This window comes from Taurulus bubalis (genome assembly GCF_910589615.1).
Source record: "Taurulus bubalis genome assembly, chromosome: 8".
NCBI classification, from domain to species: domain Eukaryota; kingdom Metazoa; phylum Chordata; class Actinopteri; order Perciformes; family Cottidae; genus Taurulus; species Taurulus bubalis.
Window position 1 is genome coordinate 5,828,534 of NC_136596.1, and position 23,630 is coordinate 5,852,163.

The 23,630-nt window shown below is 44.1% G+C and overlaps 1 protein-coding gene across 1 annotated transcript in view; it reads left to right on the forward strand.

Moving 5' to 3' along the window:
* Positions 1-19,972: 19,972 nt before the first annotated feature.
* The window catches only part of efna5b (ephrin-A5b), a gene marked incomplete at both ends in the record, with an annotated part of 83,533 nt that continues 79,875 nt past the window's right edge, over positions 19,973-23,630 (forward strand). Inside the window, one exon of the mRNA XM_079221769.1 lies at positions 19,973-20,097. Within this exon, the coding sequence (XP_079077895.1) occupies positions 19,973-20,097 (125 nt within the window). The remainder of the gene's footprint in view (positions 20,098-23,630) is intronic.

Below are 23,630 nucleotides of genomic sequence, written 5' to 3' on the forward strand. Positions count from 1 at the left end.
AACGAGGAGTTACGGAAGAAAATGAGGGGGTAAAGAAGTGATTAAGGGGGAAAGGAATTGAAGGAGTATGGGATGAATTGTAGAGAATGAAAGGAGAAGGTATGAAGAAGGATGTGAGTAACGGGGAGGAAGTAGAGAAGGAAATGAGGGTATAGCGAAGGAGCGTTTGGAGAGTTCTTCTTCCTGTCATGTACATGGAAAATCTCCGCCTGAAATTCCTCAAACCCTCACGTTGAAGTCCTATGAGCCAATATCCATATTGTGTAATCTATCAGGCCAACTGATAAATTAGAATATCCGACAGCTCCACCCCTCTCCCAGATGTTGAAGTATATCATCAACGTGTCCACGCGCCGCCTCCCCCGACTCAGCTTAATTGAAAATGAATAAATATATTTTCTTACGAGTTAATCTAATGTGATTTAAGAGATTTATCTTGCAGGAGTCAGGAGGACGCTGCGCTGGTAGATCTAAATCACACGGCCACCGCAGAAACCCCTGGTGGTGCGGACATCTGAAACATCCAGCTCATCAAGAGAAACCCTAACGACCGATGAGGTGAGGAGATATAATAACCAAAACACAGGTGAGGTGTCAAGGCTGGCATTTGAAGTCGGGTGACATGTGGCTATGAGATGATTTGTTGAATTTCAATAAAAAAAAACTATAAAAACTGTGGGGATGACACAGGAAAAGTATTCTCAACATGCCCGTATCGATGTATGTGAATCACCTCAGGCAACTTACTGCTTAAACAGATGTTAATCACTTTAATCGGATAAGAGGCCGAGCTTTATGGAGTTTAATATATGGAGACACACACGTTCACATGCAGACGTGCCGAGTGATGCAGCGGGGACGGCTGATTAATAAGTTGGGATGCGATGCAATCTCCATCTTTATTAAGACGTTGAAAGACACGAGACGTTAAGCCACACACACACACACACACACACACACACACACACACACACACACACACACACACACACACACACAGTAGGGCCTGACACAGGGAATTTGCTTCATGAATGACCACACGCAAACACCACAATATAGAAAGGGGCTTGGATTTAAGGGCTGTGTGACAACATGATAAGAGATGAGGACAAAAATGATTGAGTGTAAATATGCAAACGTGTCTTTAAATAAGCAGTGGGAGTAATTGCAAAAGGTGGTGTGTACAGAGTTGTGGAGCATGAGGGAGAAGATGGAGGGAAAGGTTGTTTTGGGCCCTATAATAATGGACAAAATGAGTGCAGATGGAGGAGGCAGATGGCTTCATTTGTGATGGGCAGCCCAGGGCTGCCATAGTGCTTGATGGGTAATGGATATTACTCCATGGAGCCCAAGGCCCTTCCTGAGGATTGTGGCACGGTGTCAGTCACATGTTGAGAGAGGACCAGTTTAGCATGTGATCCTTTAATTGTCCAGGTTTCAGTGAGAGTAATTTGACCCTTCTTCTATGACAGGGGTGTGTGTGTGTGTGTGTGTGTGCGTGTGTGTGTGTTTGGGGTGGGGGGAACTTGCCCACCTGCACAAAGATAACCTGTGACTGGTTGAATAACATGCTTTTGTGTACAAAACATGCAATTCATCTCGTGCATTTACGTATCTCTCTATCGAGCTTTGTGGCCGGCAATGTGTCATTTATTTCTAATGTGGAAAACATGTGGGTCACACCGGTTACACTTCTGATTCTTCCAGGCCAGTGTTAATGCAAGCTGAATGTTCTGCGGGTTAAATCTGGGAGAGATGGGGAAAACTACAGCAATAACAGGAAACATAAGGAAATAATGGCGGCACTGGCCAAGATAAACGAGCTGGATCAGAACTCCAAGGAGACTTGGATAGATGGGCGAAATGAGAGGACAGATGTAGACAAGATAAGGTCAGGCAGATGACAATGTTCACTGCCTCTCGAAACTGCAATGATGTTTCTGTGAGAGCATTTTATGAGCGTCTCATTTTAAAAGTGGCACCAGACTTCTGGAATCCCTTCACCGGAAGTGCAATTAAACGCTCCGAGTGACCAAACTCATGCATCGCGTCTACAGAATGTCGTGCAGTGAAAGCAGAGGTTCTCAAAAAGGATGGTGATTGTATATTCAAGGCGAGGTTCGAATGATCTGCGTCTCAAAAGCGCAGGACTATCAGGCCACATCTGTTGGCCATTCACTGGCTGCATATGTTCTAATCATGATGTGAAGAGTAATTACCATTATGGGGCTTTGTGAACGTGTGAAGCAAAGACAGCAGGGGCACCATATTTCTTTTTTTTTCTTTTTTCTTTTTTTAGTATAATGCTTCGCATTCCAGAGGGGCAGTTGAAAGAGTTAAGAGTGACAGATCTTTGGACGTGTCACCGGCAAAACATCTCATGATGCCCGGATAATAAGAAACAGAGGGAATGTGAGTGTGTGTTTCTGTCTCTCTCTGTATGTGTGTGTGTGTGTGTGAGAGAGAGCGAGTGTCTGTGTGGAGGTTTGTTTAGAAAAGGCCGTATTTTTTTAAATTGTGCATGAGGGTGCGGTAAAGCTGTCAGGGTAAAGGGTTAAGTGTGACTAAGTCAGTGTGTGAAGGTTGTGTGATTCAGGCCTACCTGAGGCTACATCCACGTTTCAGCACCGTTTCAGAAATGATTTCCTTCCATACTAACGCGCCGTAAAAAAAATATCACATGACCGTTCACTTACACTGGGCAGTGTAAGGCTGGAGAGCATTTATGCTTTTGTTTGTTTGCAGTTTCTTTGTGAACTTCACAATAGTTGTGCAGAACAAAATAAGCATTGATAAGAAAAGGAAAGTGTTTTATAGCCATCGCCCTCCTCAAAAACCGCAAACCCCGCTTTAGCTCAGGGACGGACACGTCGGGACTCTAAAGACCCGATCGAGAAGCGAACGCGGGTGTCTGCGCCATCGCTTTCAAGGGTCCCCGTTTCTGCTCATCCACACTTCCAACGCAACCCTGGAGCTTTCAAACCAACACGCCGTGGGTAGCGTTTTCAAATGCTTCCAATTTTGTGTTTCTAAAACTGCGGCGTAGCGTGGATGCAGTGTTGGGGGTAACGAGTTACAAAGTAACGGATTACAGTAACGATATTACTATTATAGGTAACGAAGTAAAGTAACGCATTACACTCAAAATATTGGTAACTACAATACTTTACTAGACCTCAGTAACGCGCTTTCCTGCGTCACCCAAGCCATTTTTACCAGTCCGAAAAGTTCTCTTTTAGTGGTGCGCGAGTCACACGACACTTCCTGCATGAACAATAGCAACACGCTGCTAGCTAGCGCTGCTGCTGCTGCTGCTGCTGCCTGCGACCCCTCTGCCCAAGTCGGGTGTCGAGCCTGGTCCCGCTACCTTCGGTGGTTTTCGGGGAGCTAGCGGAAGTTAACGGAGAGCTAGCGGAAGTTAGCGGGGAAGTGACGGAGCGCTAGCAGGAGCCCCAGCCGACTACAGCGGGGAGCTAACGGGGACTCTGACCGAAGGTAAGTAGCGGCTCGTAACCCGACGTTTACGGCAGATCGTTCATGCAGGAAGTGTCGTGTGACTCGCGCGATTATTATTATTGGAAATTATATTAATTAATAATAATAAATTATTATTGAAAATTGAAAATAAAATGATGAAAAAGCCATGATGTTTGTCCATGTATCTTTGCAGTTAATTTGGACATTTGCTTAAAAAAATGGAAAGTAAAGTAACTAGTAGTGAAGTTACTAAGTTGTGCATGTGTGTGCTTTGCTCCTCTGTTGTTGTTATTCATTGTAATGTTTCGTTCCAGGTCCCATTTTAAGGCATCACAACCAAGTTTTTCTCTCCTCCCCTCTCCTACTTTCCCCTCTCCTTGTCTCACCTCTCATAGACAACCTAGCAATTTGCCTTAATCCATATTGACTGCTCTTCCATGACCTCACTCCATAGGGTCCAGGACTGAGGATTTACTCTGAGACAGCCTATCTAAACAACCTGATTTAACTTCTTTTTCTCAGTATAACTGTGTGTGTGTGCAAGAGAGAGAGAGAGACAGAGATGTAGGTAGGTGTATGTAGACAATGTGGTAGAGCAGCCAATGTGTATGTGAGTAAAGCTTTTCACTATCAGCCTTTGACATGAGGAATGGGGCAAAGATGTAAAGTCAGAGATAAACCAAAGCCCCAGTGGCTCGCTGGGAGCCAGGCCATAAAAGTCTCCTCTCTTTTCACAACCAATCGTTAGCTCCATACATACGGGCCTGTCCATGCAATCACGCACATACATTTTAACAGCGGATCAGCTACATGCATCTAAACCACCCCACGCAGAAAAAAACGACACAGTTAGACGATGACGGGGAAATCGTGAAGTGAAAAAGTGCTTTTTTGCTCTCTGACTGATTGTTTCTCGCCTGCAGACAGACTCTCATCAGTGTAGAACATCGTCAAGTGTGTACGTGCATATATTCAAATTTGTGCATTCTGTATTCATTTTTTGTTTCGTTTTGCTGGGTGGGTGTGTAAATACACATGATTGTGCAGATTGTATGTGGGTTGGCGCGCCGAGTATTTCATGAGTATATGTTGTACCGCCAGCTGGGTCAATTTCTATCGCTTTGCTTAATTCATGGTTTGCTTCTGGCACCGCTGTGCAGAGAGCTCCTGCAGCTAGCTGCACTGTGTACGCACATGTAATACGCATGCACGCAACCCTGCATCTCTTTACTTATGGAATTGCAAGCTCGTAGCAGAAGAATAATCTGTGACCCTTGCGTTTGTCTGCATTTATTTTATGAAAAATTGGGACTTAAGGAGTTTGCGTGAATCAAATTATTTTATCTATTTATCCTTTGGCTGCAGAAATCTCAGTAACTCAAGGAACACCATTGCTAAATAAGTTCGTAAAAAGAAAAATATCTGAATTTAATGGCATTTTTTTAAGGATTTAGATCACATCCTTCCCCAAGACGTACTGTGTTTCCCTTTAATGACCCTCCTTTATTGTCTAACTTTGTGCTGTTATTGTTTGGCCTGCCAAAACAATACCGTCTCTACCCCTCTGCTTCCCCATCGCCGGCAAACTCTCCTCAATCTGTCCTCTCCTATTCATCCGTGGCCCTGAGATGCGGATGCAGCCCTTGTTTTGGGCATTCCCGTACCCTGGCCTTGCAGGAGGGCCGGCATCTGATTCACCGTGACTTTGGAAATCACAGCGGATCATATTCAGGGTGGCGCTCTTTTTTTTTGTGCCCGTGCAGTGTTATTAAGATGCATATGTTTAATTTTTGATCAGAGCCTTTTCAAAGGGGATCTCTTGTCTCAGATTTAAGCTTTGTCCATATCTTCCATATATATTGCCTCATTCTCTGTCTCTCTCCATTTCCTTATCCCCTTTATCTTGCTGGTGCTGTCATGCCTACATGGTAGACCCTCAAAGAGAGTACCCACACACACACACACACACACACACACACACACACACACACACACACACACACACACACACACACACACACACACATTCCTGTCCAGCAAGCACTTGTCTCAACTGAACAGTTGCACAAGGATTGCAGGACCCTCAGAGCACCAGGAGGGAAAATCCCCAGCTGATTCCAGTTAATACCAGAAAAAAAACAATATGAGACGCGGCGTGTCTGACGTGCTATTGTTTCACCGGCACAGGGAGCCTATCTGAAATATTTCCTGTCAAGTCAGTAATGGAACAGGCGATAAATCTCTCTCAGGTTTGTCAGTCTGCGATCGGTTTAAATGGGCCAGGGAATAGCAAGAGAAGCACTGACAATGTGTAAGGTAACCAATATCCGGTTGTAATAGATTTGAGGAAATTGGAGCTGCGGGCATTAGTGCTCGGTAATATTGAAAATGTATGTGCTTTAATAAAATCATATCAAGCGTTCAATACGTTATTTGTACTTCAATCATTTCTTGAAATAAATGGTTCTTTGTCTTTGCCGTCCTGACACTCGAGAGCATTTTCTATCAACAGGACGTCACAGTTGTTTGTTAATGTTTTTACAAATTGCATACATGAAAAGAAATGATTGGCTCAGATTAGGCGACTCTTCTCTGTACTTGCGGAGCTGAGCGACTGCCACCATTAATCCATGCTGGCCCGTTGTGTGAGGTTTCACACAGAGCAGCACTGCAGACGGAGGAGGCCATCTTTTTATTTCATCCTCTGACCGGATAGCTCCAAATATGTCAATATCTTGTTGTGTAAGTCAGTTTCTGTTAAAGGATAGCAAAGTTACACTAGCTTCAAAGCGGGAGCAACAGAAAATGTTCAGTTTGCATTTTCAATGAACTCAACACAGCTCTTATAGGTCTGTATAAACACAATGATTGGGTCACAAAGGCACCGAAAGCTGAACCCAGGGTTTATTTAAATCATTTCTTTCTTGCAACATGCTGAGCCAATCAAATCAGCGCACGACTCAAGACCCAGCTTTGCTTTGAGGGAGGAGACACAGGTATATGCCACTGCTGAGAGGGCAAAACATGGTTTAAATTTGGGGAAATATACTGTCTGTTAAAATGAAATAATGTTGACTTTTTGGTTGGTTGATCCTGGGTGACCTATTCCTTCCCGTTACCGGGTTGCAATCAGGAAACCGATCAGGAAAACGTTAACAAGGAATTTAAAAACTAAACAGATGTTGTCATTTTTTCCCCGGTTGAGGACGCTCTCTCGAATACAAAACGCCACGACACTCAATTGTAATTCATGAATTGACGCACAGAGCTAAATTGAACAGTGACCCCCATCCCTGTGTCATACATATTGCTGCAAATGACCAATTACTGCCGCGTCATGTACCTCCGCCACAAATGTTCACTGTGTGATTTGTATAATTAACCGGCTGGCTCTCTGGGTTAGGCAGTTTGTATAGTGTCGCTCCTCTCTCTCTCTCTCTCTCTCTCTGTCGCCCCGTCACCACGGGGGCCTCGAGGCCCGAAGTGGTGTACAAATCCATAGGAGAACTGTCATGCTGCCTGTGTTCCTGCTCCACCGGTGGCAGGTGGTCCCATGTCCCGCCTGGGGCAAAGAAGTGCGAAAGAGAGGCTGAAAGAGAGCGAGAGAGCGGCCATGTGAGATACTGCCACAGGTGAGGAAGGGAACACACTTCCTGGGTGGCAGACGGCGAGCGAATCAAGACACGCTTGCGCTCATTTGCCTTTGAAACAGATTCGCTCGTCTCCTTTCATCGCCGCGTGATTGACGTGAGGGGGAGACCTGTTTTGTTTTAGTGCCGCTCAGGCATGACACATGCCAGAGAAACACACGGCTCCTTTTGCTCAACGTATATTTAGCGCGTTGGACAAGTTACACTTTCTGCCTCGAGGCAAATGCGGCGGGACACAAAAAGAATGCTCGCTATTCGATCCTGCACGAACTTGTAAACTACGCGAAAAACCTGCGCGAGGAAATGTGTCATCTGGACTGCGGCGATGTTATGTTTCATGGGTCCTAAACGTGATTGCAGTCGTTTTTCCCCCCCGGATCACAAGAGACAAGAGTAATACATGTCATTTAATGAATGTCCCTGTTCAAGACATTACCTTTTTAAATATCCCGTGGCCCCCTGACCTAAGGGGAAAAAAGGTTTCTGATGGACGCCAGATGTGTTTTATGTTATCCTCCATACACATTGAGTACTTTGCAGTGGATACTGTCTACGTTTCTTCCCTTTCTCTTGTTTCCTTTCGCAATCTTCCGCTCTCATCGCCTGCTCCCTGGCGTTTCTGCTGGTGTGAATGGGTCCCATGCAGAGAAACACAACAGTCAGACTCCACTGAGCTTCCACTCACACACTCGCTGTCCTCCTGGTCCACCCGTGGAGACGGTGCTGTTTTATGAGGCGGGAGAGAACGGGGAAGATTCAGAACAGAGAGGGGCATTACTGTCCCCCTGTGGGGGGACAATTAGCGGCCCTTGTTTATAACTAGTGTTGTCCCCCACTTAAATTCCTTTATACTGTTAAAGGAATAAGGAGAGCAAAAAAAAGAAGTGAATTTCATTTTGTTTGTGATGGTGTAGGATTTAAATTGTCAAATTGTCTTTAAAAACCCTGTAATCACAACATGAATGTCTGATTTAGAATATTTTTTTCCTCACAAACTTTTTTTCCTTTCTTTCATTCCAGCGTTTAACTGTGAACAACAAATTAATTCACAGCACATCGCGAGAGACTGTTTATGATGCAAATGATTTGGTTGGGGAAAGTTGCTGATTGGCACAATGGCCCCTCAGGCAGCAGCATCCATTTGAGATGCTGGTGAGAGACCCGGTCGTCTGAATCCGATAGATCTCTCTCTCTCTCCCGCTCTCTCTCTTTCTCTATGCTGAAACATCTCAGTGGAGGCCCGGCCTGCTTGGCCTCTCTGTCAGCAAATGTCACTGCTAATTATGACAGCCTCCTTGTTCCCTAACAAGTCAGCGTTAGCGCTGCTAGGTCTGTTTGACTGGGTCCTACAGATGAATTGGGCTCCGACGACCCCTGTGCTCCGAGGGGGTGCCGCATGAAGGTAATTGCTCCAATATCCTGAGCTGCAGGGATACATGGTGCTGACAAGTTGGTATTAGTCAAACATGTCGGTTCAGAGGGCCGCTCCGTGTGCTGCTGGCCCGCCGGCCAGCAGGTGTGAGAGTCCGGTGGGTGGATGTGTAACACTGATACTCATCACACAGGAATGGTTGGGTTTTGCAATGTGATCACATCCGCCTTTACTCCCCTTTGGCGGTGGATGGGAATTATGAAACTGTCAGCTATCCCAAAGCAAAAGTACTCCGCAAAGGCTTGGTACATGGGAGAAAAAAACAACATATGATCTCATTTTACCTCTCTAGTAGTATCAAACCATGCAGATACTTTTGTTTTTATTTACCCAGGCTTTAAGATACCGGGGTTACTTCTGCTTCCCGTATACGGCGGGCGTGAACACACCTTTGATTGTGGTGATAACCGCATTGCAAAATGTCCTTTCAACAGCAACATTTGTTGCTATTTCATCTAATACACCGAAACGCTTCACATTTTGAGCAGATGTTTTCAGTGACTGCTCGAGCACAACAAAACCTGCGTGTTCCACTTGTACTAAACGTTCTAATTAAAGTGTCATACTGCAGTAATATAAGGTCAAGGCTTGTGATTAATTAAAAAAGGGCGGTGACATAATTTTCCTGATCCATGTGTGTTAAGGGAGGTGCTCATCCAGTCCGAAACCCCCGCCTCGGACTGCACTCTGGCTTTCTGGAAGTCCTCATGATAGATGTTACACATGGAGTGACCTCACATTTCCCTGGACCGTGTCACCGGACAGGGCGCTGAATGATGACATCATATTTCATAAAGAAGTGAGGAGAAAGCCGATGACATCCCAACGCAGGTGTTGGCATCGCTCCCGAAGCAGAAAGTCGTCAGTCACGGCAACATGTTTGTGAGCATAGCATGAAGTATGTGAGATGAATTGAGTCATAACGCTGTATCTTTGTGCCGACACCAAGTAATGCGGTTTCTCACTTTCCTTTCAGATGTGATTACGCTGAACATATTTTTTTTTAGGGGGGAAAAACACACTCCGAAGGTTTCCACCCCATAATTTCCAGAGGCGGTATTTTTCATGGCTCCGTGTGTATGCCTATGATTATGCATGTGCGCCCCCTTCTACTTCGACATGAGTTTAGGTGTGCACAAGCATTGTACCATGAATCTGCGCTGCGTGTCATCGTAATGACTTTTGCATGTGTGGAAATCAGATGCAAGTTTGCCCCAAGCGCGTATGTGTTCTTCAATCCTTCCATTAACAGAAAAAAAAACAAGACAAATCAAGAACACAAGAGGGAAATGGTCTATCTCAGTCACTGAGCGATATCTGGAGAGGGAGGATTACTGAGGCGTCAGCAGCATGTGAAGCGTTCTCACATTCTTACAGACAGTCAGGAATGTATGACTGACGCAATGGGGCCACGATTCACTAATAAACGCACATGCAACCACATTATTTTGTTGAAGTTTGATGTTTGTAATAACACCTCTGGAGAGAAAGGAGCACTTTGTATCAAAATGGACGGCCCGTAGCTTGGAAACATTTCTGCATGTGCAATGTGCATAACAAATACCCATTCATAATTACCACGGGGCAAATCTCTTTGTCAATAGCCTGTCAGTGATACTCTCTGTGGCAATTGTGTTCCTCATTATCAGGTATTCCTGTTGGGGATAAAATGATCTTAATTTGATCAGCGTCATAAGCTCTGATCTCAGCTTATCCCTTTTATGTGTGGAATTATAAATGGCCCGGGTAAAAAAAAACTTTCCATTATGGCAGTGAGAATTAGCAGGCTAAGCATACACTAATGCTATTGTAGCCTCATCAATGATGTATAGCTGAGCTCTTCAATGGCGGCCTTTTCCACAGAGCAACGCCCGCCAGAGGATGAGAGAGCCGGGAGGACGGACGCGCAGAAAGTACAGTTTGAAAAGAGAATCAACTGGTATTAATAAGAGATTAATGTTCTCTGGCTTGAACTGACACATGTGGCGCTATTATTCTGCTGCTTTGCTTTGAGCAGGTCTGGCTATTAGCTTTGTCCTGGGCACATGAATCTATATTTCCTTTCGACACAAGAGTCATAAAGGGACAGTGAAACATCAATTTCTTCCTGGGACTTCAAAGAGAGACGTGAGGCCCCTTGCAGCCGAATGACTGCTGCGTCGCACACTGTAGCCCAGAAATATCAAAGGATTTTCTACATTCATTGCCATAATGAAAGAGCAGCGAGAGTACAAAAGAGGACTCGATAGTTGCCCACCCTCTCTCCTCCCAGCTTCTTTTTTTTTCGGTGTGATTGTATGTGAGTATTACTCAGAGTTGAGGATCTCCAAATTGAGGCCCTTATTGCAGAAGCCCGCTGAAGCACTATTCACATTAGGGAAGGGACAATGTGCTCATAATATCTATATCAGCGGTGTCCTGTCTTAATTCACTTTTATTACATCCATTCATAATGCTCTCATAATGATGAGATGGATCCCAGCCAAGGGATTTTCAGAGTGTCACCTTTATTATCGCATACTGTGATTTGTCATTTGCTCCTCTACAGGTCCCTGTAATGAGGATAAGTTAGACTTCTCTGAATTAGATCTGAGGATAAAATGCCACCGTGCAATGTACTCTTTATCATTAACCCTGCATTTGCCCACTGGAAGTAATACACTTAAGGGAAATAAATGGGAAGAGTTTGGTTTAAAACAAGAAGAAAAAGTAACTAAATTCAGTTGTAGGTAATACAACCCTTAAATTGTAAACACACACACATACGCACAGTGACAAACTTTGCATCTCAGTGAAGTTGGGAACACACAGCACACAGCTGGAGCTGATGTCGTTAGTGTGCAGTGTGATAAAATATTGCACGACATAATGCATCACACATAGACATTAAGAAACAAACCACTTTGTTGCAGGCCAAATAAACATTTATACTACCGGGGCTGGAGGCTGTTTGTGGTTCTTGTCTGTGTGTGTGTGTGTGTGTGTGTGTGTGTCTCAGCACGTCTTTATTCATTTAACTGTGGATGGAATGGGAGTAAAATAAAACAAAATAAAACAAGGCAGCATTACTGTAAGGCTGCTGAAAACCTGGGTGTAGGTCAGGACATAAAACAACTTTTTTACACCAGCCTTGGCCGATAACACCCAGCTGAAGAATGAATAATGTTCTTATTAATTCTTTATCAGCTGATGGTCTGTCCCAATCCCCCCAGGAGAAACACGCCATGTGTGGATATTCTCATTCATCCAAGAAAGTAAAACTGCTTTTTGCAATATTTACTTTACGATGAAGGATAAGACTCAAGACTTTAAAAGCAAAACTCTCTCCGAGACATTTATGATTGATCTTAAACACACAGATGTGTGGTATGTATGTACAATAGAGGCTCCCACACATGCACTCTTGCTCTCTATACTTGTGAGGACCTCTAACAGACCTTCCTTTTCTGAGGGGCAATTCATTCAGTGCAATTTAGGGAAATGGGGTGAGGGGATTCACGACAAAAATACTTTTTGGGAAACACACTTATTCACTTTCATGCTGAGACCACTGTCCTGTCTGCAAAGTAAACATCCCTGGTGCTGGTTAGCTTAGCTTAGCAAAAAAAAGACTGGAAACAGGAGGAAACAGGCTCTGCATGTTAGAGCCCTTCCAGAAGAAATAGTGTGACACATAAAACAAACAAGATCATGTGTCGATTAGTGAGCTTTAGAGGTGCTGGTTCAGGTGCATTTTGTTACCTTTGGATAGAGTTCCCCCCGTTTCCAGTCTTTGTGCTAAGCTAAGCTAACCAACTGCTCGCCTGATTGATCTTCTCATTTAAGTCTTGGGAAGAACGTGAATGCATATGTCACACTTTTCTTTTTTACTATTCCTTCCACCTCCCTTATTGTAATACTCACCCCTGCACACTTGACTTTAACAGTTACACTAATTCAAACTTAAAAATTGCAACATTGATTGTTGTTTAACTAACTTTAGGCCCGTTCAAGACGGACATTTTATGCCTTTATATTCCGCCTCGCTGTCCTATTTAAAAGGTATAAACTCAGAATGAGGGGGCAGAGTTGTTGGGCCGTTAATCCGCCAGCAGAGGTGGTAACAGAGCCGACTCGACGTAAAGGGACAGCCTGCATGGCGGGACTACACGCGACACACACACACACACACACACACACACACACACACACACACACACACACACACACACACACACACTAGACGCTGACGCTGTTGTCCTACACGTCACGCCTCTTTGGGAATGCAGACATGCTATCGAAAATCCCACACTGGGGCAGAATCATGCCGGTGTTGTTTGGCTCAGTGTATAAAAAGCAAAGCGTAATGGAAGATATAATCTCTGCACAAAAGTGTTTTTTGACACTAGTGATCGCTGTTTGCATCCATTCTCCTACGAGTTGGTTTCTTTTAACCTCTTGTGCTCGAACTCTTATAAAAATATGCTAAAATAACCCAAACTGAATCAAGAATAGAGTTTTTAACCAGAAGGCATATATGCATAACTCTACTTTTCCTTGAAAGGAAAGAGGCTGAGAAATATGAATCCATTGTAAGTAAGTCCATTTATGTTACCAATCCTGAGTAAATGGATATGCAATAATGGAAAAAATAAGATCTTTATCCTCCTTTGTCCTGCCCTAGTACATAATCGAAATTTCCAAGGTAATATCTCCATTATAACCAAGATCCCACGGATAATGTTCTGAAGGTCTGCTACTCTTTACCACAAACGTGACTACAAGTAAGATGAAAATACACTTTAACACACCATTTATGAAATTATAACTTTATAAAGCTATCCTCAGGCGGTCTCCATGTACTGGCCATGTTTGTATCTTCACTGTTTCTTAGGAGATTTACTTCCAAACACTATTTATTTCCTTATAGCCATGTTACAAATAACATAAATCTCCCCAAAACATTGAAATAGTAATACATATATATATATATATATATATATATATATATATATATATATATATATATATATATATATATATATATATATGTATGTATGTATGTATGTATGTACACACACATATTGATCAATATTAAATTTGACTGAAAAAGCTCCATGCTATTCAGGCTCAAGGACTTTTAACCGCGACCACAACCTTCATCCAATCTGTCTAAACGCAACCAAAGCTTAATTGAAGAGAGGGTGGATGGGTAAAGGCTCACAGGAACCATTGTCTTTATAGTCACATGGGTTTAGACCTATTTTTTTTTAATATAAGGACATTTTCTGTCCTTTTGAGTACATTCACACACAAACATTCTCTCTCTCTCTCTCTCTCTTTGTCTTGTGCGCCCACACAAACCAAGGCTCAGCCATCAAAGTACAGCACATGCTTTCCCTCTATGAATAGAGGGACCTTGACTGTCCCGATTGAAAACCTGATTCTTCATTGAAAAGGAAGCCCTTGTCCTTACATTGCTCGGCCTGCTGCACTGATAGTGGACTAATGGCAGCATCAGTCCCCATCTGTTGTCCATCATTTGGATTCAGGGCAGGGCCCGTCCCAGCAGATACATCCGATTAGTCCCTCTCATCGATTTGTGCTGGCTCGTCATGACTTAGTCAACCCAAGGTGTCTCTTCTATGACATGCTGTCTCCCTGTGATTTAGTTTGCCAACGCTCTAAGTGCATTGAGTGTGACAATAAAATCTTTAATCTAATATGCATTCTAAAGAGGGAGACGGCGGAGAATAAAGAGCGAGCGAGGGAGCGAGACACGGAAGGGAGGTAATGCTCTCGATGAGCTCAGATGTAATGAGAAAGGTTTGTGTCGAGTTTATGAACAGACAGGCTGCAGACACGAAAGTTTGGAATGCTACACTTGCTTTTTGATCCTGACTGACAAACGTGTGAGTTCAGGTGTAAGATGTCGGCATTAAATGGTTTGTCAAACTTGAATTCTCCAAATTATGAATATTCACCGGTGCCACCAAGTGCTTATTCTCCAACTCCTTGTTGAGCCCGTCTCTTCTTGCATAAAGGATAAGATTATTATCCTCTCAAATTTGGTGAAATCGTATTTTCTGCTCATATGTTACAGAGCCTAATCTGCGTTTGCAGTTGGAAGCATACGATAGTGTGAATGAGGTTATGGGCACAATGGATGCAGTGCTTTCAGTAATTCTAACTGACAACTATCCCATTGTGAGAGAGCATCATATTTATGAATGTGTGAGCTGTATATGAATGAGATGTGGTGCTACGCTGTGTGAATAGATCATTACAGAGATCTCCGGTACACTCTGCTCAATCTGTTGGATTCAGGTGGCCACGTCCGGGTCTGAAAAGTGAAGCCAATGTGGAAGTGACATGCATTCTTTCTAATGGCCATCAGGGGGCGACTCCTCCGGTCAGTTTGTACAGAACTCAATTAGAAAATGACTCTACTTCTCACTTGATTTATTCCCTCAGTAAACATTGTAAGCATGAGTTCAAAAATAGATCATAAAGCAGGGTATGATTTAGGGCGGGGCTACCTTATGATTGACTCTAACAGAGCCGCATTCCAAACCGGAGTAGTCACCCCCCTGCTGGTCAGTAGAGAGAATGCAAGTGTTATGACACTTCTGCATTGGCTTCACTCGGAAGAACAGGAGGTTGCCGCCTGGTTTACAATTAGCTCCACCCTCTCTTTGTCACTTCTGGTTCCAAAATAAAAACCAAGATGGCGACAAATGCCGATCTCGAGGCTTCAAAATTTGCAATGGTTGACGTTGTGGTGACTACGCCCACTTCTTATACAATCAATGGTTGTATTAGGATGCTGCTCTGTGTCTCAGTAAACAGACTGAACATTAGAGAAATGTTGTGCCACGCAATAAATACAGTAGTAATGCGCTGTAAAATTGAAGGATACTTTATAGGAATTTGATGATGAGGGAGGAGGATTTTAAAGGTGTCTTGAGAGCAGATTTAATGTTTCCTTTTCATGTTTTATTATGGTATTAAAAGCAAGCCATTATACCTGCAAGGTGCCACTGTGTCTGCATCCACTCAGTGATTTAGTTTATATCTCTTTTAATGTAAGGGCATCTCATTGTCTGATCAGGGGAAGTACAGCTAATGGATACAACGGATTCAGATTAGTTTTAATTAATGCTTTGCCAAGCAGTGTGGTATGTTTTTGCTACTGTCACACACCTCTAATTGACAGATATTTTCCAAGAGAACTTGTTCAAAGGATCCTTCATGATTCCCATGTCCATAATTGCCTGTTGGCATGCCTGACCTGCTGTGTTGACACCAGACATACCGAGCCACAATTTCACATCTTTTTAATGAGTCGGTGTTAAGTTGCTGTCTCTAATTGTGCTGTTGGCAAAAGAAGAATAGCGTTTAAAAAAAAAAAAAAAACACCCACCCAGCCAGCTAGTCAGTCAGTCAGTCACCAGCCTCCCCACCTCACCCTGCTGTGACCCTGGCAGCGTGAGCGTACAGATTACAGTGTGTGAAAGGAGGAGAACCTTGGGCTCGGAGCCAGACGCTTGTCATTTTGGCCAGGATGACTTCTATATATCAAATTGAAGCTCTCTGATGAAGACAGTTACCCTGTATCAAAAAGGCATTACTAGAATCACGAACAAAATTGAATTGGGCAATAAAACCTTAAAGTTGGATGCTTTTTTTTGTTTTAAGAGGGAAAGACGAGGCTCTGTCACAGGTTAAATGAAAAGACACTTTGTGTGCATACGATATGAACGTATGCAATTTATGAAAGAGAATGACAGAGGGAGCCGAAAGAGAAGTAAGAGACAGAGTATATATTTTCCTCCCGTTTGAAGAACACATCATCGTAAACACTGATAGCCCATGTTGGTGTTGTTTTCCTCCTCCCTAATCAGCCAAACAGAAAAATAATAATAATAAACCCGGCTTTTTGAGAGGGGGAAATAGAGTTCGAACCATCTTTGCACCGCTCTGCTGATACATGTGGACGGGGAGGGGGGGGGGAATATGCTCGCATGAGAAGTAATCAACGTGGCCCACTAGGATATGACAGCGGGTTAAGAGGAGGGGATGGGGAGGGAGAGCTCTGTTCCCATGCCTGAGAAAATGAAAGCAGCTGGGGGTATGCGCCGTACGCTGCAGTCAGTCATATATGCTTGTTATAAAGTGAGTATTTGTATGAGTGTGTGTGTGTGTGTAAGAGAGAGAGAGAGAGATGGGACACAGCAGGAGAGGAATGCAGTCATGGCTGTAAAGTGGGTGTGAAAACAGCCATGTTCCCTGACCTCCAAGCTGACCTCCCCATCCGTCCTCCCCTGGTAGTTGATAGTGACTTTCGTGTGTGTGTGTGTGTGTGCCAAGAAAAAGAAGCTTGACAAAAATGTGTGAGTAAGTGATGATACTTGCCGGAATTTGTGTGGTGGTTGTGTGGTTGCAGGGTATGTGTGTGTGTGTGTGTGTGTGTTTGGCCCATGTGCGTTGATAGCTGTCAGTGAATGGCCCTGAGTTTACAATAGTCCGCGGGGAAGAGGTCAAGAGGATTATCTTAAAATATTAGCTGCCCTCTCACCTCTTCCTCCCTCCTTATGTCTTCCCTCATGCTTTTCCTCTCGCCTCCTGTAGACATCAGACAGCACCTGTTGTGCGCCCGCACACACACACACACACACACACACACACACACACACACACACACACACACACACACACACACACACACACATACACACACACACACACACACAGTAGGCATTTACGATTAACTGCATTGGATTTTCTTGACTTTACAGGGATCAAATATTCATGTAAAATCTGAGGTCTTTCTTCCTGAAAAAATATCTTTTACTTATTGGCTGACAGATACATTGCAGAAAAAGTAAGAGCAGAAAAGGAAGAGTCTTCAATTCCTCTTTAGAACAATACCTTTTAAAGTTGTATCTTTATTTGTATTTCTTTCATAACTTTGTATTACATATATTTTTTTTAATTTTGTTACAACTCCCACCACTTTTTGTGTGTATGCTCTTACACTTTCCTACTGCAACTTAAGACTGTATTGCTGCTACATTACATATAGGCAGAACTTATATTACGTTCACCTGCCCTGTCAAAAACGTATTTTTCACATCGAATCCCTTTTAAAACACACACACACACACACACACACACACACACACACACACACACACACACACACACACACACACACACACACACACACACACACACACACACACACACACACAGTCCTAAATCTGCAGAAATAGACTTGATGTTTCTCATGGTCTATAAACTCGCTCAGACGTTCTGCACATTGTATCAATATGAATTCATGTTACAGTTATTTTCGTTAGGGATTTCCCACCTGAATGCTGCTCATTTTCTTAAGTTTCATGAATCCTCCATGTGAGCACCTGTCTGATTTAAGATGACGAGAGACTGTCATCCGATTTGAGACTTGTCCCCGATTTGAGTCAGCTATCCCGCCCGCTCGCCACTGCGGGGCGTCCGGGCGCTGGAGCGGCGGCCTGCACCCCTCTAGCCGGCCCGGTCACGGCTATGCGCGGGGCCCGGACAATGGCCGTCATCACACAGAGGTAGTGGAGGCACCAGCACCCTCCGCCTCTCTGTCTCCATGAACCTGTGGAATAGATGTGACCTTTTACCGCAGTTGGATTCCTCACAATTATTATTATAATTATTATTATTACAATTATTATTATTATATGAGCGTAACATCATTTTGAAGGAGGAAATATTGGGGGAGAAAAATAATGGGCAATAGACATATCGTCGAACAGCCCGTTTGCAGGAAATTCAAAACATGTGTATTATGCCATATACTATCTTTTTATCTGATATTTCATTTTGTATTTGTAATATATATATATATATATATATATATATATATATTATTCTATATTATTATTATTATTAATTTGCCTGTTTAAATCCAGGCTTCTTTCCCGTCATTAGAAAAAAAAGTTAATTTGAATTGAGTTCAATTGATAGTAACTGGAGTCCGTGGTCTTCTGCGCATCGCTGCGCCCGTTTGCATGTAATTAAATAGCGCCGCGCGCACTTATCGGTCGCATCTGACAGCGGAGTTTTGGAAGAAGCGGCCCCTGTCCGGCGAGCCTCTCCGGCCCGTCCTCTTCTAGCTTCTACCTCTCGGTAATTGAATTAGCTCGGTTTTGGGCGTGGGGGAGGGGCTTGGATTTTGTTGGAGTGACGCCCATTCAAATCCTTTCCAACCAATGGGACTCTCCCCCGCTCCGCTCCGCCGTAACCAAACCCTCTCCAGTCGGCTGGAGCTGCCTGTCTTTGCCCCTCACCTTCCTGCGTGTCCCGGCGTCTTAAAAAAAAACACACAAAAAAAACAAACGCAAGAACGAGGAAGAACTACACAGCACACACATGCGGGAGAGCGCGAGCTCTTTCTCCCCCTCCTTCTTCTTCCTAGAAAACCTGCACGTCGCACGATGACTTGTACATGAGCGCGACACTTTGGGATGCGGACATTACCGAGCGTCCCCGCGGAGAGAAGCGCGTGAGAAAACACTACGCCGTCCGACGCCGAGTAGGATTCCTCACCGCCTCGGCCGTGACACCTCCGCTCTAGAACCGAGAGAGGATAACAGTCTTTTTTCCTTTTTACATTTTATTTTTTTAGTTTAGCGTCACCATTCATCTGCCAGTGGCTGACTGGCTGTATGGCTTTAAAAAGTTGCATGGAGAACATGGACATCTGACGTGCGCCACACGGCGTCATTGGACACATTGAGCCTCTCTCTCTCGCTCTCTCTCTCTTTTCTCCATCACACCGTGGACTGACTAAAACCCCCCCACCCCCTCATCCCTCCCTCCACCCCCCTCGCCTTGGCTGTGGAGTAAGAAGAAGTGTTCGGCAGTTGTTGTTCGCCCTGACACAGGCTACATCCAGTAGCTCCCTGCATCCGAGGGAACCGCCACGCCGCGCCGCACCGCAAGAACCAGCGCCCGCTGTGCTGCGCATTCGCTGTGCCCTCGCTGTTTGTGCGCGTTCAGGTGGGGGGAGACATATTTTGTCAGCGCCGACATCCTGCGTGACATTTTTTTTTTAAAAGCCTGCTGTGATCCATCCGGACAATCGACCCGCATCAGAGAAGACGACACGGTGACGCGTCGGGTGTTTTTTTTTTTTTTTTTGTATGGGGATTTGTTGCTGTTACAACTTTAAATCCCCGTCAACCCGAACAAGTGCCCCTCTTCGCATGGTCACGTCCTCCTTTTATTGTCTTCCTCTTCTTCTCCCGTCACCTTTTTTGTATCCACGTTGCGCGCAACATTTTTGGCTGAATGAGACGCGCGTCTCCTGTCCCGGCTGAACAACCCGACTGACTGACCGCCACTGAAGAGGAATACGTGCCGAAGTTTCGCTGTAGTGATGCTGCAAATGGAAATGGTCATCTTCCTCTGGCTGGTGCTGTTGATGTGTGTATTTAGCCAGGAGCCCAGTTCCAAAGTGGTGGCCGACCGCTTCGCCGTCTTCTGGAACCGAACCAACGCCAAGTAAGTGGCCTTTTTTTCTCCCCTCGTGAAGGTTCGGCGACGCTCCGGTCATCCTCCTCTTCCTCCCCCAAGCGTGATCTGCATGAACCACGGGGGTTCGCAGGTTGTCTGGACCACATCGGTGTTTATTCTCCGCAGTGAGGGCATAATGCCAGTAGCTGTATAGGTACAGGCTGTAGTCTGGGGGGGAAAGGGGCAGCAGTGTGTAAAAACTAAAGCCACCGTGTCTTATTTCCCAATGGCTGCTCATTAACAGCCTCTCGATCTAAACCCGTGCGTAATAAGGCCTGGACGCGACATCCATCGCGTGGTGTTGCAGCCCGCTGTCCATGCTGTCCGTTTCCACTGCGAGTTATTCTCGCTGGTTTTCAAGAGCATTGTCTTGTGTTGTTTCTAAAGCTATTTATTCACACGACCCCGCCGGACCCATTAGCAGCAGCATCTAAGTATAGTCTCCACGAAGTCCGTCTAATGGGGCCGTTCGTGGACTCACTTTCACACTGACAAACTTCCATTGTGGGCCAAACGCGCCAGCCCTGTGCAGCTTTTAGTGTGTTGTACTGTGAGGGGTGTTTACTGTCCCCCAGTGAGAATATAATGTAGCCCATCAGTCAATATATATATATATATATATATATATATATATATATATATATATATATATATATATATATATATATATATAAATGAATCTCCTTCACCTAATTCAGTACAGTTCTCATAATGCAATGTAAGGACCCACCTATAACCTCTCAGTCCATAAAGGAGTGCTTTGTGAATATAATACAGGCACCGTCGCAGACAAAGTGACAGAAATTGACAAACTGGTCTGTGAGTATAAGCTTCAGCACCAGACTTATGTTATATTGATTTATTTTCTTCTTCTTATTATTATTTACTATTCATTTAAAATACTTTTTGAATCACTTTTTCCTGTTAGTAAAAACGTTTCCTTGAGCAGAATGTTATTCACTGAAGTTAGAGTTCAGAAGTCTACACAATACAGTGTATTTTGTATTTTTTTGTGAAGCATTCTAATGTTGGATTGTTGACATTTTGGAGCTTTGTAAAGTAAAAAATAAAAGAGAGAATGAAAGTAGGTAAGAATGTTTTTTTCTTAAATATTTCTCAAAGGTCAAATAATAGATTTGATAAAATTCATAATAAATAAAGCAAACAAATTCTAGATCATGAACCCCAGTGTAGAGGTATTATTTAACACTGTGGAAGGTTTTTAATTTGTATTCCACTAAGTGTGGTGTGGAAACCGTGGACTTTCCTATGCACAACTTAGTGTAGCTTCTTCATTCTAAGATGGGACAAAGTTTCCCCAAATAGTTTTGCATGTTAGTGAGCAGTCCATACGTCTCAAAATAACAACACTCAAGCCGTTTAATTCAATAGTATTAAATGCTTCAGGAATATAAAAAGTGTGTACTTTTCCCTTGTCCTTCATCATAATAAAAGCACGGCAGCATTAGACTCAGCACTGTCGGCTTAGTGAAGTGAAGACTTGTGCCGTTCACTCAGATGGAGCGACGCAAAAGTACCTCAGCAAAGTTGAAATAAAAGTTTCTCAGAGTCGAACCCCTCTCTCTCAGCTCCGACCGGCTCCTCAGTGTTCCGTCTTCCTTTGTGGAGACGGCGTTCCCCTAAAAAGTCCCTCGTGGAGTCAGACTGTACAGCCTTGTCCCCGGCTTATTAAGTCTAAACACTGCTGCCCGGAGTTTACAGAGATCTTTCACTCAACTGCCAACGGCACTTAGTATTTGTTGAATAAAATGCACAGCACAAAGCCATTAATAGCACAAGCTGAATTTGTTGCACAACTATTTATATTCGGTTTGAAGTTTCGGCAAAACATGATTTATTGCTTGAAGCAATTAGTGGTCAGGGGCACGAACAAACGGACGGCTGACTGCGAGCCCTCTCCTGTAGCCGGGCAGGGTGCGCAGATCCTCGGCCTGATACACCGTAGACCGTGACTGTTGTGGTCTTGCTCTGACTTTCCCCGGCTGTTTATTTATGGAGCGCTTTTTCCTCAATAGACGCAAACACAATTTGGAGTTGAATCTAGATCCCTGCAGTTGATAGGCTTTTTCCTGAGACTGTATTTTTTTTTTTTTGGGGCGGGGGGGTGTTATTTTCCTCTTCTTTTTTCTTTTCGACAGTTTTCACTTGACTGGCTGCTCGGTTAACTTGATATCTTCCAGATGTGCTGACAAGTTTTAGTGAAGGGGGGGAAAAAAAGAAAAGAAGGGAAATTTAAGTAAATCTGTTAATCTCAGATCTGACACACTGCGAGAGAGAGAGAGAGAGAGGGGAGAAAACAAGAACTCTGTGATCCACTTAGCTGCGTGCATGTTGTGTCTTTTGCTCTCCTCGCGTCCGTAGTCACATCTGAGAAATAGATAGCTTCCTGAGCCCGAATCGCCCGAGGAAAAGAAAGCAGGTTTTCACAGGGTGCTGCGAAACACCAGTCACTCTCCGTCCTACTTCCTCTAAATAGAGTTAGTCTGACTCTCAGCCCTCTGGCTCGAGGCAGGAAGCCAGAAAGGTAACACAACGGAGGGCAGGGAAGGAGACGGAGAGATGGCCAAACTTGTCTCATTGATGACTCGGATAATAAATATCGAGTCCCTTTCTGCGTGCATTAGGCGACTGGAGAAAGCTGGAGTGGCACTGGCTCCACAGTCTCAGCTCCAAGAGTTCCCCGTGTGCACACAACGGACAGACGTGCTAACTTCATGACGGCAATGCTCTTCAAATCCATAATGCAATTTGTCATAATGATATGAGCAGGTCACTTCAGAGATGTTTGACTTTCTCTCCACATTCTTTCCTGTTGGTGTCTGAACACAGCTCTTTTTACTACCCCACCAGAAGAAAAAACTAAAAAAGCAGGGGAAAAAATAAATCTTTTTTTTTTGGTTGCCATTCCTTTTCTGGCGCCGTTCTGAAATTGCAGCTTCCGCAGACGTGAAAATTGCCCGATAGCGAGATGATCCATCACACTAAACGCTGCAGTTTGACTTTATTTTTTTTGGTCACAGTATCTGTTTTTTGCTCTGAAACCATTGTGCCCAAGTTGGACGTCTCGCATCATAGCGTGCAATACGCTGCGCTCCGCTCACTTCATCGCACCCGCTCACGGAAACAGCTGCGAAAAAACTGTTTCGGTGACAAACTTTGTCGCAGCGATTCGTTTAGAATTGTTCTATCGTAAAAAAACTAGACAAATACCAGTGGAAGGGCCACTTCTGCTGTGGTTTGGAGACCATTGTAGACAAAACATACTGGCGCAGCCGAGACTATCAGTAGTGTTGAATGTGGAATCTCAGATAACAACTTTCTGCGTCTGAAATGGAACCTTTAGTCTGCAAAATGTTTTCTGCAGGTTGTAATCTCCCCCATTTGGTTTCCCTAAAAGTAAAGCAATCGGTAGTTTGTTTATTGCTTCAGTGTACCGTAGTTAGCGTTAGCGGTTCTTTCCGCTGTTGGTGCCGTTGGGGCGATCGGGGTTCGGAGCAGAG